This window comes from Quercus robur, chromosome 2 (genome assembly GCF_932294415.1).
Source record: "Quercus robur chromosome 2, dhQueRobu3.1, whole genome shotgun sequence".
Lineage (NCBI taxonomy): Eukaryota > Viridiplantae > Streptophyta > Magnoliopsida > Fagales > Fagaceae > Quercus > Quercus robur.
In genome coordinates this window covers 26461755-26476813 of record NC_065535.1, presented here as the reverse complement: position 1 = coordinate 26476813, position 15059 = coordinate 26461755, and the positions used below count along the sequence as shown (strand labels likewise).

The following is a 15059-nucleotide window of genomic DNA, read 5'->3' as shown; positions in this document are numbered from 1 at the left end:
TTAAGCAGTTACACTAAAAATTTTGTAAATTTACACATCTTTAGTTTGATTGACGTAAATGATTTTGGAGCTTGAATGTCTAAAATTGATACATTTTTCTATTTTTCAAAACATTCATAATTAATTTTCTAATCAATACCTTTTTTCTATTAAAATATTATTTATTCTTTAATTTTTATTATTTCTCTCAAATTTTTCATTTTCTCTCTAATATGTTTCATCCTCATCTACTCAAGATTTAAGGTATGTTTAGTTGGAAGTGAAATAAAGTGGATAGAAAATAAATGAAAGAAAATGAGATTGTGTGTTATTTGCTAAGAAAGAGATCAGAGAAAATTTTTGAGTGGGCCAGACATTTTTCACCCGAGCCCACTCAAAACCTGTCTCTGCAAAATGAAGAGAAAACAGACATGATTGTGCCTGTTAGATGGTAAATGACAAAATTGCCACCAACAACTTTTTGTCCTTTTCTTCTTTTGCTTTTCCATGTTCCATTTCTCTCTTCTTCTTTTTTGGGATAAAGGTCTTCCGGTTCAAGTTCTTCCCACAGTACGTTGGTTTTGGTTTGGGACTTCTTTTTTTTTTTTTTTTTTTAATCCTTTTGGAATTAGTTTATTTTATTAAAAAAATAAAAAAAAAAAGTGTCCATACAAAATTTTTTTAATTAACAAATGTGTTACTTTTTGTTTATATATTTAGTAAAGACGTAATAGTAAATTTATACGAAGTTCATTTTTCATCCTCTCATTTTTCATCTCAATTAAGTAATAAAATTTTTCATTCCTTCACTTTTTTACCCCTCCACCCCAACACAAATGAAGGAAAACTAAATTTTTTCTATTCTCTCACTTTTCTATCATTCCACAATTTTCTATCCTTCTACTTTTCCATCTCTCCACCCAAACAGACCTTATTAATTCTTTTCACTCCTACATAAAAAGCCATCAGCCACTAGCCACCAAATTAGCTCCACCCACCCAGCCTCACTGCTAGATCAACCCCCCACTACAATGATCAACCTCCCATGGTAGTGACTCAATCTAACTGTGCCGATTAGCCCCCACCACATGATCAGTCATGCTACAACAATCAACCACCCATGGTAGTGACCTAATCTCCAGCTACTCCAATTAGCCACCGCACCATAACAATCAACCACTACTCCTGATCTAAGAAATAGAGAGAACAAAAAAAGCTTTTGCATTGTGATGAAGGGTGTACATTGCAGTTTTGGACTACATTTATCACTAAACCATGAGATGTGATTTTCCCAAAACCCTTATCACACCTCACTTTAAATTAATCGGTCACCGTGTGTTTTGGTGTGGTTTTAGACTATGCAATTTGGTTGATGCTGGATTGGGCCTTTTATTCCCATTTGAGACTGGTTTAGGCCAACCTAATGTCTTTTTTTTTTTGGGCTGATTTAGAGTAATCCAACAAGTTTTTAGTTGTGAAAGTTCTTCATAATTTTTATCTTTTCTAATTACTAAAAAGTGTATATTAAATATATATATAAAATATAACTTATATAATACTAAGTGTGGTGTGGTTTTTTGAAAGTAGAACCGAATGGCACCTACAGGTGCAATTTTGCACCTTCATTGTGATTGGTGGTCAATTTTGGTCGGTTTAGATACAATTGTGTGCGGTTTTTTGTACACCCCTAAATGAAGGGAGTGAGCATTAAGAATAAGTAGTAAGGGAGGAGAAAAATTAGAGACTAGAAGAAAGAGTCTTGGTTCTATGGCCTATGCTCACAAAGAAGAAATAATAGATTTAAGTAAAAAGAAATGCATAAGCTATAATGTCTTCTAAATTTGGATAAGCACCGTAGCAAACTCTTATGCTGCCTAACCAATTGATGATTAGATGCTAGTTATTTTTCTAGGCTTCCTGGTTATATTTTGAGCCAAATGCTATTTTAGCATACTTGATACAAATAATCCAAAGGGTTTTGGTTTCTAAAATTTTAAGCTAGCGTTATTTTGGAACGTATTTCTTAATTAACGAAATTAGATTAAGTGTCCAAATTTTTATTTAAAAAATATCTTTGAGATTTTATTTTATAAAAAAAATTAATGAAAGTTGACAAATAGATTTTTTTTTTTTTTTTGGAAGTTCCGGATAGACTTAATTGAATAAACATGAAATTTAAAGGAATCAATTAAATGAAAGTTGAATGAGAGGATTAAAGTGAATTTAGGTAAAACCTCTAAAAAAAAAAATAATAATAATAATAAAAATAAAAAAAAAGGAGAAAAGAAAAGAGAGTAAAACTTAGAGGCTACCGTCCTTGCATTTTTGCGCACTTATGAAATTGAAACTACGCCGCTTTGAAAAACCACTGATTCGTAGTTAATGTTTCTCATTCGGCACAACTCTACCCATTTATTCTGTGATACAATTTGTATGATCTCCAAATCCAAAAGCGGTGATTTGGTGTCTTACGGGCGGTGTTGGGTGGGGCAGTTTGTGTAAACGACATGTTTTTTGTTCCGTTAGTTTCGGCTTAATCTAATATTCGGGCTGGGAAACCAGAAAAGCGTGAACAAACCCAAAAATACAGAGAAAACAAATTTCCTCTATATAAATATAATTTAGAAAGCCCTGAAAATGTTTTACCACTACAACTCATTACACTAGACTCAAGTCATCTCATCTCAACCCAATCAGGTCTGCACAACACAACCCACTCTTTATTAGTTTCTATTTCGTTACCCAGATCTGTTTACTTGCTTTGTGCTTTTTTTTTTTTTTTTTTTTTAACAACAGGGACCAATTGCAATTGCTTGAATCTGGGTATTCAGCATTTTTCCTTAAATGGGTTGTTTGTAATTTACACTCATTATAACAACTGTGTACTTCTGCTATAGATATTCAATTCAAGGACTTTCTGGTTTTGATGGTTTCTGAACATTTAGGACTAATGCAAAATCTCATTTGTTTTATTCGTTTTTTTCTGGTTTACTTTCTTTGAGATCCCAAATGTTTGTTTTTGTCTGTAAGAGAGTTGAATTACCCATTTGTAGGTATTCCGAAACAAATAACATAACCCATCAATCACATATAAATGGGAAGCATAGGTGGCAACAAGGGGAGACTGTTTGCCGCCCACCACGCCCCTCTCTGCACCCGAACTCACCAGATTGGATCCCTCCTCTTAGTATTGACCACCTTCATCCTCACTCGCCTCTTGGACCGCTCCGTCTCCACCACATTCGATCATGTCTCCATATCATCTGGTAGCAGCCGTGCCATTAGCTTCACTGACACTAGTGGGTCCGTCGTCTCTCTCTCATGGCCCGAGCGAGGGTTCGGGTCTCACCTCTCCCTCAAAATCTATGTCTATGATGAGAACGAAATTGACGGTCTCAAGCCCCTCATGTATGGAAGAGATGGTAGGATCACCGCCGAGGGTTGCTTGAAAGGCCAGTGGGGCACTCAGGTACATTTTTCCCTTTCAATTTCGAAGTTGAGCCAATTAGTGTATAATAAGGAAAAACACTAGTTACATATGTGCTATACCCCAAACGAATCTAGTTTAGTTCCCAAAATAATTACCAAAACTTATGAACACAATAGACGAGACAATTGTATTACTTATTATTACCATCGATATCTAATCAATCCGGGGCATTACAATAATAATAATAATTGGTTTTTATTTGATCATGTAGGTTAAAATACACAAGCTGCTATTGAAGTCAAGGTACCGGACGACAAAGAAAGAGGAAGCGGATCTGTTCTTTGTGCCAGCCTATGTTAAATGTGTTAGGATGATGGGTGGTCTTAATGATAAAGAGATTAACCATACCTATGTTAAGGTAGATTTGTCTTTTTTTAACATTTCATTGTTTCAATTCAATACATGTTTGTGTTTTGGGTGTAATTGTATACTTTCTAGTTAATGGCATAGATTGGAAGGAATAAAACTCTTGCTCTGTTATGGGTTGATTTTGTTTTTTAGGTCTTGAGTCAAATGCCATACTTCAGGCGGTCTGGAGGCCGTGACCACATATTTGTTTTCCCGAGGTAAAATTATTTGATTATAGATTAATATTTTCTTATCTTTTTTTAATATAAAGGATCTCTTTGACGATTAATTATTGTAATTCTATGTTCCCGTGTTGGCCAAAAAAAAATCATTGTAACTCTATGTTGATAGTATGATTGAAAGAGAATGCTGAATACACATATTTAGAATAGAGCGATAACTGTTGTGGAGTGATGCTTAAAATAGTCATAAAGAGTGAGATATGCTTATGAGTCATATGTTTTAATAACTCAGACACTTTTTCTCCCACACTTTCATCATGATACTATTACTTGAACAAGTTCAATGTTGTGGTTTGATTTTGAATGGAAAAAGAATGATTATTATTCTATGTGCTGCTTCTTTTTTCCCCAGCCTGTGAGTGAACAAAAATTATAGTTAGAAATATATTTTTTAAGTTGTCTTTTTTAATGCAAGACTACAGTTGGTACGTTTAGCGGCATGTAGAAGTCATGCTAATGTCTTGTACATAATTAATTGGAAGTAATTGTTTCAACTGTTTCATAGCTTTTGTAAATTGTAGTTTTGCCACTTTGTTGATTCCTTTTTCTTAATCGGCTAGCTGAGTGAATGGTGAAACTGAATATAAAGATATTATTATGCAGAAGATGTATTTTTGGCCTTGAACTGATGTTTCATTAGTACTATTGAAAATAAACTTGACACTCTCTTGACTCTTCTCTTTTGAGACAGACAAAAAATAATAAACATATTAAAATGAAGGAGAGAAAAAAGAATTACCCAGCTGGATAATTAGGTGTATTTTGATTTGATAGTTGAAATTAATTCTGCTCAATTATATTTTTTTTTTAAAATTAATACTGCTCAATTATATTCTAAAAGCATTTGTTTCCATTTGTGGTATCTTAGCTCAAGTGCTAGTCAAGTGGAAAATTTTATAGAACCAGTAGAAATGGTAGTTTTTGGTAGAGGAGGACTTGTTTGCAAAAACATAATACAACAAATTGCCATTATCGTTGTATTTTGTGTTGTAATTGAATGAATTTTATCAAGACTTCTTTTCTCTGTATATCTGATTTTTACAAGTGTTTAATTTTTTGGTAAAATGTCTTGGTCACTAATGTGAATGTGCTTGTTTTCACTTAATCACAGTGGTGCTGGAGCTCACTTATTTAGATCTTGGGCAACATACATAAATCGTTCCATAATTCTAACTCCAGAGGTACTATGCTTATTTCCCAAAACATCTTATAAGATCCATATAACATATACATCTAGTACTTTTGAATAATAAAAAATACTCTAGTAAGGTCTGAATCTGAGCCAATTTACATAGGGCAAGTTAGGGGATTTGTCTGGTGCTCACAGTAGATATAGGTGGCTTTGTGGATTTAGGGTTAAAACTATTAATGAAGGGTTGCAAAGATTTTATTTAGGGTTTCAAAGAGGTAAGAAGAAATAGAAATCGAATTTGTCCACAATCTGTTAGTATTGCATGTGAAAAATAGCATGAACAGTACCGTTTATAGTATTGTGAATTATGAAAAAATATCAAGAAGAAAATAAAAGAGAAAAATAATAATACGGCTAAGGTGTGTCAATGCTCAAAACACTATATTTGTATTAATCTACTTGTTTGTTTGAGTACAATAACGCTTTTATATAGGCTAAATTTTAACTTTTCCTTATAGGATTTGAACTCCTACTTTGACTGGTAACCAAATCCTAATTGAATTGAACCCAAGACCACATAAAGACCCATAAATCAAATAAGATTTACTTATTTATAAAATATAATTCAAGGTGCACAACTATGGCCCACAATGGGCAATGAAAAGATTATGATAGTACACTTTGACTCCATAAAACTTTTTTATTTTATTTTTTATTTTATAGGTAATAGATATTTTCATTAAAAAAAGTACATCATGTTCACAATGATGAACAGATTGTACTAGAAACAAAACCTAATGAACATAAAATAAAATACGAAAAAAATTAATTAACTACCATGGGCACTTTTACTTGGGTTTTGCCTTAATCTTTTTTTTTTTTTTTTTTGATAGAAAGTTTTGCCTTAATCTTAGACTTGCATAAAGGATATTTTTTTCTTCTCTAGCCACGCTATGATTGCACCACATCAATGAGCTTTAGCTCAAACGGCACCGGTAAGGCGAGGGCGAGGTAATTACCAATTAAAAAAAAATGCCTTCAATAAAACCAATATGCCTTCAAATATGAGCCAATGGGCTTTAGCTCAAAAGGGCACATCCTCCCTTTATAAGAGCAAGGTGAAGGGCAAGGTTCTAGGTTCAAGACTCACTCTAAGAGTGAATTTTGAATTTGGAGAGATTAAAGCCAATGGAATTAAGGAAGAAGTCTTGAAAGAATCTTTTTGTCTTTCCCGAGCGTGTGTAACTACCAATACAAAAATGCCTTCAATTCTAAGTCAATGAGCTCTAGTTCAAATGGCACCTCCTCTTATAAGAGCAAGATGGAGGATGGCATCATGGTTTCAAGACCAATAGGGTGCATGTGTATTTATAAAAAAGACTTTCAAATATGAAAATTTTGAACACATTATGTGGTTGCAAAGCATTTCGTACTCTTGTAGACATCAACATGAAGTGTATGTTTTACAATCCTTAATTAGATCACAAACAACTCACAAAATAGGAATATAATAGATGAAGAATAAAATCAAAAGTGTTCTGCCCCCTTTTCTACAATCTAGACTTTTTCCAGTGAAATTTATGGTTGAAAAAAAAAATTCTGTTACTTTTTCATCATTATATTGAATTTGAAAGTTCCGTAACCTTTTTTTTTTCCCCAAATGTGTTTGGGGTAATTTCTCTATATTTTACAAAGTTGAGCTAGCTATGGGATTTCTGTTGGTGCCAGACTGAATTATAATTATCCCAATTATATTATCAGCAAATGTCTTGGGATAATTTCTGTATTAAAAAAAAAAAAAAAAAGGGTTAGCTCTGGATTTGGAGTGGGTGATTTGTACTAGAACCCTGATACTGCTAAAGTGATCAGCTGACTGGGAGGTCCTTTGAACAGTTTCATAGTTCCAGATTTGTTTTGAACCATCCTCATTTTTGTTTTAATACTATTGGTATGTGAAAAGAGCCATGGAGGTATGGGATTTCTGTTGGTGCCAGACTGAATTATAATTATCCCAATTATATTATCAGCAAATGTCTTGGGATAATTTCTGTATTAAAAAAAAAAAAAAAAGGGTTAGCTCTGGATTTGGAGTGGGTGATTTGTACTAGAACCCTGATACTGCTAAAGTGATCAGCTGACTGGGAGGTCCTTTGAACAGTTTCATAGTTCCAGATTTGTTTTGAACCATCCTCATTTTTGTTTTAATACTATTGGTATGTGAAAAGAACCATCTCGTAGAGCTCCACAATTTCCTCGGAACTCGGCGGCGGAACGACGAAGCTCTCGTCGATTTCATCGTCGTCGTCGACTCCTCCTCCGGCCGAAGCCCTGAGCTCTTCGTCTCGCTGCTTCAGCAGCGCCCTGAACCGCTCGAGAATCGGCGGCGGAGGAGGCTTTTCGGTAGTAGCGGTCGCGGTGGTATTGAGGAACTCGTTGAGTAGTTTATTTAACTAATGTTCGGTAGTATGAATTTGGTAGGTAGCCTATGTCATAATGTCTAAGTTCTTCTCTATTATGCTAATTTAAATATCCAGATCAAAGTCCTGACATGAAATTATTATTTTTAGATTTTTTCTTAGTGTGGTTAGCTTCAACCCAATTTTAAGTTGGTTTTCATTTTAACTAACCAATAGGTGGTCCCTATGACATTGATTGGCCTGTGTCAAGAAATAATCAATCTGACTCTTGGATGCCTTTGGAAGTTGTCCTCAACCATAATTACCTTTGGACAGTTCTAAGCAGCAATAAGTGTATCAAAAGTTAGCATTCATGTGCTATGGTCTGTATTACATGTGACAGAAGTATTAATGTAAATATTTTTTCCAATATGGCTGCAAAGTTTGCACCCATGTTGCATGGATTGAACTGTAAAGATTTTCCTGTTCTGCAGAGGGAACAGCCCTCTGAAATTTCTTAGTAATGACATTAATCTTTAGAACCATAGTCCTTTTGTTTTCCTATTGCTGGATTTGGACATGTGTCATAGTACTGTTTTCCTTTTAGGTGTTCTAAAAGTTTTTTTAATGTATGGTCTATTTCTTCAACCTGTTTTACATGTTTGGCATCTCATTGTGAAACTGCACTTTTTCAAACTACAACCTTTTTAAACCCCACTTTTTTCTAGGTGCAACCTTTTCAAACTACCCATTTTCAAAAGCTAAAAAAATAAGTTGTACCAAGTGGACACTCACTGATTTCAGACAGATTTGGAGAAAAGATACTCCAACCCATTTTGTGACAATTTAAATGATCATTCATGGATTTTCAATCACATGACCTATTTAGGGTGCGTTTATATAAGCTATTGGAAAACTGTGTTTTGAGTTTAAAATGAGCATTTGTAAAAAGGTTATGAGAAGTTATGGTTGTAAAACAGAGTTTTGGGTTTCAAAAACACTCTTTTAATCTTTCAAAACGCCTAACCAAACTTACCCCTAACAGTCGTTTGACTTGTTTAAAATACTTAATGAAGTTGTGTGATTAAAGTACATGAGGATGGTCACATGATTTATTTGAAAGTCATTTGGCTTGTTTAAGTTACTTATAAGATAAAAGTCCATGTGGCTCTTCCAAACTTAAAGAATGTTTATTAATGTGTTAGTGTAGGGGGATCGGACTGATAAGAAGGACACAAGTTCTTTTAATACATGGAAAGATATCATAATTCCCGGGAATGTTGATGATAGAATGACTAAAACTGAGGATACCCTTGTCCGGCCTCTGCCTTTATCAAAGCGAAGGTACTTGGCAAACTATTTAGGTCGTGCACAAGGAAAGGTTGGTCGTCTTCAGTTGATAGAACTTGCCAAGCAATTTCCAGACAAGGTATGTCATCATCTATGACTTCTTCATTTTTTAAATGAAGTAATCTGGTTCATTAAAATTTATGTTGGTAACCTAGATTTGGCTGTGGAGTTCAATTGAACTACTTCTGTCACTTAGACATAGGGTTCTGCACCCATCTTTGGTTGCTTTGGGTAGAAATTTTTTGCTAAAGAAATCAAAAGGAAAACCTGTCTATTGATTTGCCAAATTATCATTTCTCATGAGAATTTGGAACACAAAAAGGCTTATATTATTATTTAATAATTAATAACATTCAGTAGTGTTATGCTGATGCTAGTTTGTTTTATAAAAGGGAAAAAATTATATTCATAACGGAGGTGCTACTAGTGTCTGTTTAAGCTTAAAGTCAGCTTAGTTAGCTAGTTACAGTTTCTTAAGCATCACTTTTTCTTTTTCTTTTTTTCTTTTTTTTTTAAATGTACAGCTCAATACTTTATTAAAATGGCTGGCATGAAACCCACTTTTTCAAAACAAGCCAGAATTCAAGCCAATCAAATGGACATGTCAGTGTTTAGATTTAAGATTTCCATTTTAATTTATTACAATGTTTTTGGCATTGATTTTAATCTGTAACTTAATTGCCTAGAATGCATAATGAGTTCTATGTATTTCCTTGATTAGGCAACATATTTCTTTTTTCCCTATCCTGGTAACATATTCTGGTGGGTGGGCACCTGGTATTGGATTCCTTGATGTGCATAATCCTAAACTGTCTCATTGGGCACTTTCTGTTTGAAATGCTAAATTATGAATGCTTTCAGTTCTTGTGTTCTTTTAAGAGATACAAAGTATGCATATTGATATTGTAAACAGCTGGAATCTCCAGAGTTGAAGTTCAGTGGCCCTGACAAACTGGGAAGGATAGAGTATTTTGAACACCTTCGAAATGCCAAGTTCTGCCTTGCCCCGCGTGGGGAGTCATCTTGGTCTCTCCGATATTATGAGTCGTACTTTGTGGTCTCTCTCTCTCTCTCTCTCTCTGTGATTGTACATATGCGCACCCGCGCACACACACACACACAGGTTGGGCAGTTGATACTTGAAGTAATGTAGTTGTTTCTGCTAAACAGGAGTGTGTACCAGTGATAATATCAGATCAGGTAGAGTTGCCTTTCCAGAATGTCGTTGATTACACACAGATATCAATAAAATGGCCATCCACTCAGATTGGTCCCCAAATGTTGGAGTACCTAGAATCTATACCAGGTCAAATTCAAACTCCATTGTATATCATTGCTTGGCTTACAATCTCCTTTAATATGCAATAGCTCAAAGTTTGGGTTTACTTTCAGACAAAGATATAGAGAGGATGATTAACCGTGGTAGACAACTAAGGTGTCTATGGGTTTATGCTCCCAAATCAGAGCCATGTTCAGCACTGCATGGGATTCTGTGGGAACTTCAAAGGAAAGTTAGGCATTTTCACCAGTCAGCTGAGACATTCTGGCTACACAACGGATCTATTGTAAATAGAAACCTTGTGGAATTCTCCCACTGGAATCCTCCAATCCTTTTGCCTTGATCATGGTTGGAGATGATCCCTTTGCTTGCCTGTATCATTTCTTTACAAAGCTAGACTTAATATTTTATTCATGGGTATTAGTTTAATGCCTTTTACGTCGGGTATAGATTTTCCCAGGTTGAGCATCCCTCTCTTTTTTCCTTCTTTTTCCTCTTTAATCTCTTTTAAATGTTATGTATAGACTATAGACATGAGTAGGTAGATTATATGGAAGAAATCGTTGATGATTAAATCCCCAAGTTCAATTGTGTATTGTCTCTTAGCAAGTTTTTCTAACTGTATCATAATTGGCGTTCTCCTGTAATTTGTTGTTTGTGTGAATTTTTTTTTTTTTTTTTTTGCCTCAAGGTACTCGGCTAATTTTTTGTTCCTTTTTTAGGATTCCTAGATGCTTTACATGTAAATTTTGTATGTGTATATGGTATAATAAGCAACTATCATAGTGAATTAGAGAATCATTCTACATTTTTACACTTGGGGTAAGGATCAACTCCAATTACATTCCCCAATTTTAGTCTAGATATAAGATGTGGTATTTAGAAAATTCAATGGCCTAAAAAAATTCATGTAAGTCACGTGTCCTTCATCTGGATTAAAATGGGAGGGAATTTGAGGGTTTAAATAATAGGGGATCTTATCCCCCTAAACCTTAATGTCACATATGGTTTTCATTTTGCTTCCTTTTATATTTTTGGGTATTCTACAAAATAGACGGAAATTGTTGATCGAATTTCAGCTCTAATGTAGCTAATTCTACATTGAGAAACCAATTCTATCTTTCATTAACAATGCATGAGAGTGCTTGCAAAATTACCATTATACAAGGTTGTCTCCTATCAACAATTAATTCTCCAATTCTTCTAAGATCACACACTTTGCTACAACTTGTAGGAGTGTCAACTTGTGATTGGATTACACTATTTACACATGGGTCCACCATTGGTACTTAATAAAAAATAATCTAAACACCGTTTGTCACATGTTTAAATTGTGTCAAAGTGTGTGGTTCTAGACTTTTGTTAATTCCCTTGCCTTGTACAAATCACTTGTTCTTTGTAGAACTCCTATAGTGATTCATATTGAAGGCAATTCTTCAATCGTTGTAGATAACGATTCTTGCTTGTTATGTAAATCTTTACTCTTTTCAACTTATTTTGATTTTAAAAGAAAACTTTCTATTTAGGTCTCCATTTACTCAATTTTCTCTTCTGTTTTTATTCACAATTCTCAATGTAAGTCTAATCTAGTTTATATGACAATTTTTATTTAATTATTATAAATGATTTTTTATTATTATTATATATTTCAATAGTTAAGAGTCTAGGAGGGTTGAATCTTGAATATATCTTTTTTTGAAATACCTGGAGTCTAGAGATTTTAACTAATTAAACTACAAGATTCTAGAATATTATTATTATTATTTGAGAAAAATTCTAGACTATTATAAGTGATCTAATAGTTAGAAAGTTCATTGTCAACTAATAATTTACTAACTTTTAATGAAGCGCAACCTATTTGATGGGAGCAAAATCTTGGATTGACACCTATGAGAGAGAGAGAGAAGCACCTGTAATGAGAGAAAATCTTTTGATATAAATAATAAAAAAGTAAAATGTTATCTAAAATAAAAGAATTGAAAAAGTGAGTACCAAAAACAACTTTTTTTTCATTTCTTTTTAATGGATATATAAAGAGTATTTAGATTGTCATAGGCTTTTAGCTTATTAAATTTTGCTTTAAAATAACAAAATTAAAAAGTTAGAATTTAGTTTATTACAATATATATATATATATATATTTATATATATTGGATCTAGACTCTTATACAATTCTATTAATTGAACTATAAGTTTAACAAATCCTTTCAATTTTTCAATCTTGCACACTTACTACAATCAAGAATGTTCTCCATTTCAAAACTTGTCCATTTCCTAGTCTAGATTATATTTTATAAATTTAAAAGTGCATAATTTGTTATGTCATTTAAAATATTAAATAATGTGGCAATTTATAAACTACTAAATTCAAAAAATAGAATCTTGACAATAAAATGGATGACAATGTTGAGGGCCATTTGTGAGAATCCAGGTAGAAAGAAGAAAAGCTCAATAACAAGGGCAGCAAAGAATTGGCAAGCAGATAGCAAAACCATTAGGCCTAAGTGGCAGGAATAATGGATCACAGGCCCATAAAATAAACAAATGAGTCTCAAAGAGGCAAGTGGGCTTAAAGAAGCCTGGAAAGAGAGAAATAACATACCCATGGGCAATATATGATGTAAAGTGAGAAAGGGTTGCCGCAGGCCTAAGGTAATGCAAATTAAGAAAGTAAGGGGTTTATGGCAGGCCTATGAATCTCAATGATGAAAATAAGGTAATTGGGTCGGGAAAGCCCAATGAAGTTAGCAAAAACCCATGAGAATGTAGAGTTAGTAAAAGGGCCAAAGAAGCCCAAAGAAAGCAAGTTGGCCAAGGATGCCCAAGAGAATGACAAAAGGAACACAGGAGCCTATAAGTAGAAAAAAATCAGTGGTCATACCAAGCCACTGGGGGAAAGAGTAAACGGCTGGCCTAAAGAGGCCTAGTAAGATTAAGTCATTATAGCAGGAATAACAGAACAATATGGCAGGAAGTGAGGGAAATCAAGAAGTGGGCCAAAGAAATATAAGGTCCATCATCAAATAAGACACAGTTTTTAAGAGGAGCGGGAAATAAAAAAGTAGCCCACATAAAAGGTTAAAGAAAACGGATAGTAGGTTATGCAGGCAAGCCTCCAGACCACGGCAGACGAATGGGTAGCAGACAGATTTTGGACACATATGGAAGGAAGACACGCGCAAGGCCCAAGCACCACCAGCTTGTACCCAACCAATACAGAGCATGGTGAGGTCGGGGGTCGGAGATTCAGAGGGCATGATTTGTGGTGGGAAGAGGAGAAAAATCTATTTTGAGGTTTTGGCTTAAGCTCTTTCGGGGAAGTGTCTTACTGGGATGGCTTACTACCCAAAAGAAGCAAGCTGAGTTGGAACCATTAGGTGCATGCCATGAGGGATAGGGAGAGAAAAAGAAATCAAATCGTAGCAGGAAAGGATGTCACGGCAGACAAGCAAACAAAATACCCTTCTTTGTTTGGTGATGGGGGGTGGCACACAGACGAAACAGTGATGGTCGGCCGGTATACCCAGACCAGACAAAGGAGGTTAAGGGCTAAAATAGTAAAATCCGGTCACGGCAGGCACTATAAAAAGTGGGTTTTGCCGTGAATAGAGAAACAGAGCAATAACGAGAACCTTGACTAAGAAATAGGAATTTGAAAAGAGAAACTAAGAAATAGAAAAAGAAACAAGTGGGAATGAAAGAAAAGAAAACAAAGTGAGAATTAGAACGGCAGGCATGCACTAGTAGATTGATTCTCTCTCTCCCTCACGAAGTCCTGCTCTCTGTGAAAACCACAAGGAGCCTCTATGCATAGACCATTCAAGTCCGTTTCTCTTAGGGCAGTTAATTTCCACGGCAGGACCTTTCCTGAGAGATTAATTGCGTTGAGAAGAAACGTTCTTTCCTCTCTGGCTTTGCTCCTGCGGACCAAATTTTAGTTGATTTCCTAACATTCTGATTAACCCATACATATTAATACTTATTCATTTTTTCGTTCTATTATTTTCCTTCTAGAAAAGTGATTATTATTGCTGTAGTTGTGTTTAAGGGTTGTTTGGTCATTTCTCACTAAGTAGCTAGATATTTTATTTATTTTTATTATGTTTGTCTGCCACAACTTGTCTGAAATAGCTCTGCCTGCCGCAAGCACGTTCCTGGCAAACCTGGTTTAGTTTGCGCACAAGCCAGACCAACTTGAGTTGCAGCTGGATCAGTCTCAACTCCCTTATCCAGAAAACTTGGGCCTAGTGTCGCAGGAAGCAGTCCAACACCGCTAGCACAACCCACCACTTTATAGACAATAGACAATTTTTAAAATGGAGAGGGATATTTTTTGTCCAAATTATAGCTTGGACTCATACTTTCTCGCTGTCTCTGGTCATTTTGACACAAAACTCACAACCGTTCAAGAAATTGACTATCTCTTTATTTATGTACATTTGTTTAACACAATCAATTTCAAAATGTATCAATTTGTCAAATAATTATAATTAGAGCAACATTACTTTCACTATTTCATATTTGAACACTATTTTTATCAGAGAAATATTGTGTCGATAATATATTCACAACAAATTTTTAATGATAAGTTGTTACAAGTAGACAAAACAAAGTAATTGTAGCGACATAACACTTCTTTTTTTATTATGCATGGATCATAACACAACAAAATTATATAATTTTTTTATTTATTTGATTAAAAAAAAAAGAGAGTGATATATAATTTGAAAATATGCAGCATTGAACTTGCCATGATGGTCACATTGCCCTAATTCCGTCCATATTCAGGACAAAAAATATAAAAAAGGACAAAATTACAAGTCATGATCAGCAGAAAAATAAA

General features: G+C 34.3%; 1 protein-coding gene across 2 annotated transcripts; it reads left to right on the top strand.

The window, feature by feature from the left end:
- The first annotated feature begins 2329 nt into the window (after nucleotides 1-2329).
- On the top strand, nucleotides 2330-10798 carry LOC126713090 (probable glucuronosyltransferase Os02g0520750). 2 transcript variants are annotated; one of them, XM_050412743.1, is made up of 10 exons: nucleotides 2330-2676; nucleotides 2776-2802; nucleotides 3033-3448; nucleotides 3681-3827; nucleotides 3971-4035; nucleotides 5171-5240; nucleotides 8798-9016; nucleotides 9851-9994; nucleotides 10108-10243; nucleotides 10330-10798. In XM_050412743.1, the coding sequence occupies exons 3-10, from the start codon at nucleotides 3074-3076 to the stop codon at nucleotides 10557-10559; spliced, it is 1386 nt and encodes a 461-aa protein (XP_050268700.1). In that variant the 5' UTR covers nucleotides 2330-2676; nucleotides 2776-2802; nucleotides 3033-3073; the 3' UTR covers nucleotides 10560-10798. The 2 variants fall into 2 exon arrangements, with proteins under 2 accessions (XP_050268700.1, XP_050268699.1); XM_050412742.1 differs by lacking the exon at nucleotides 2776-2802.
- Nucleotides 10799-15059: the final 4261 nt, after the last annotated feature.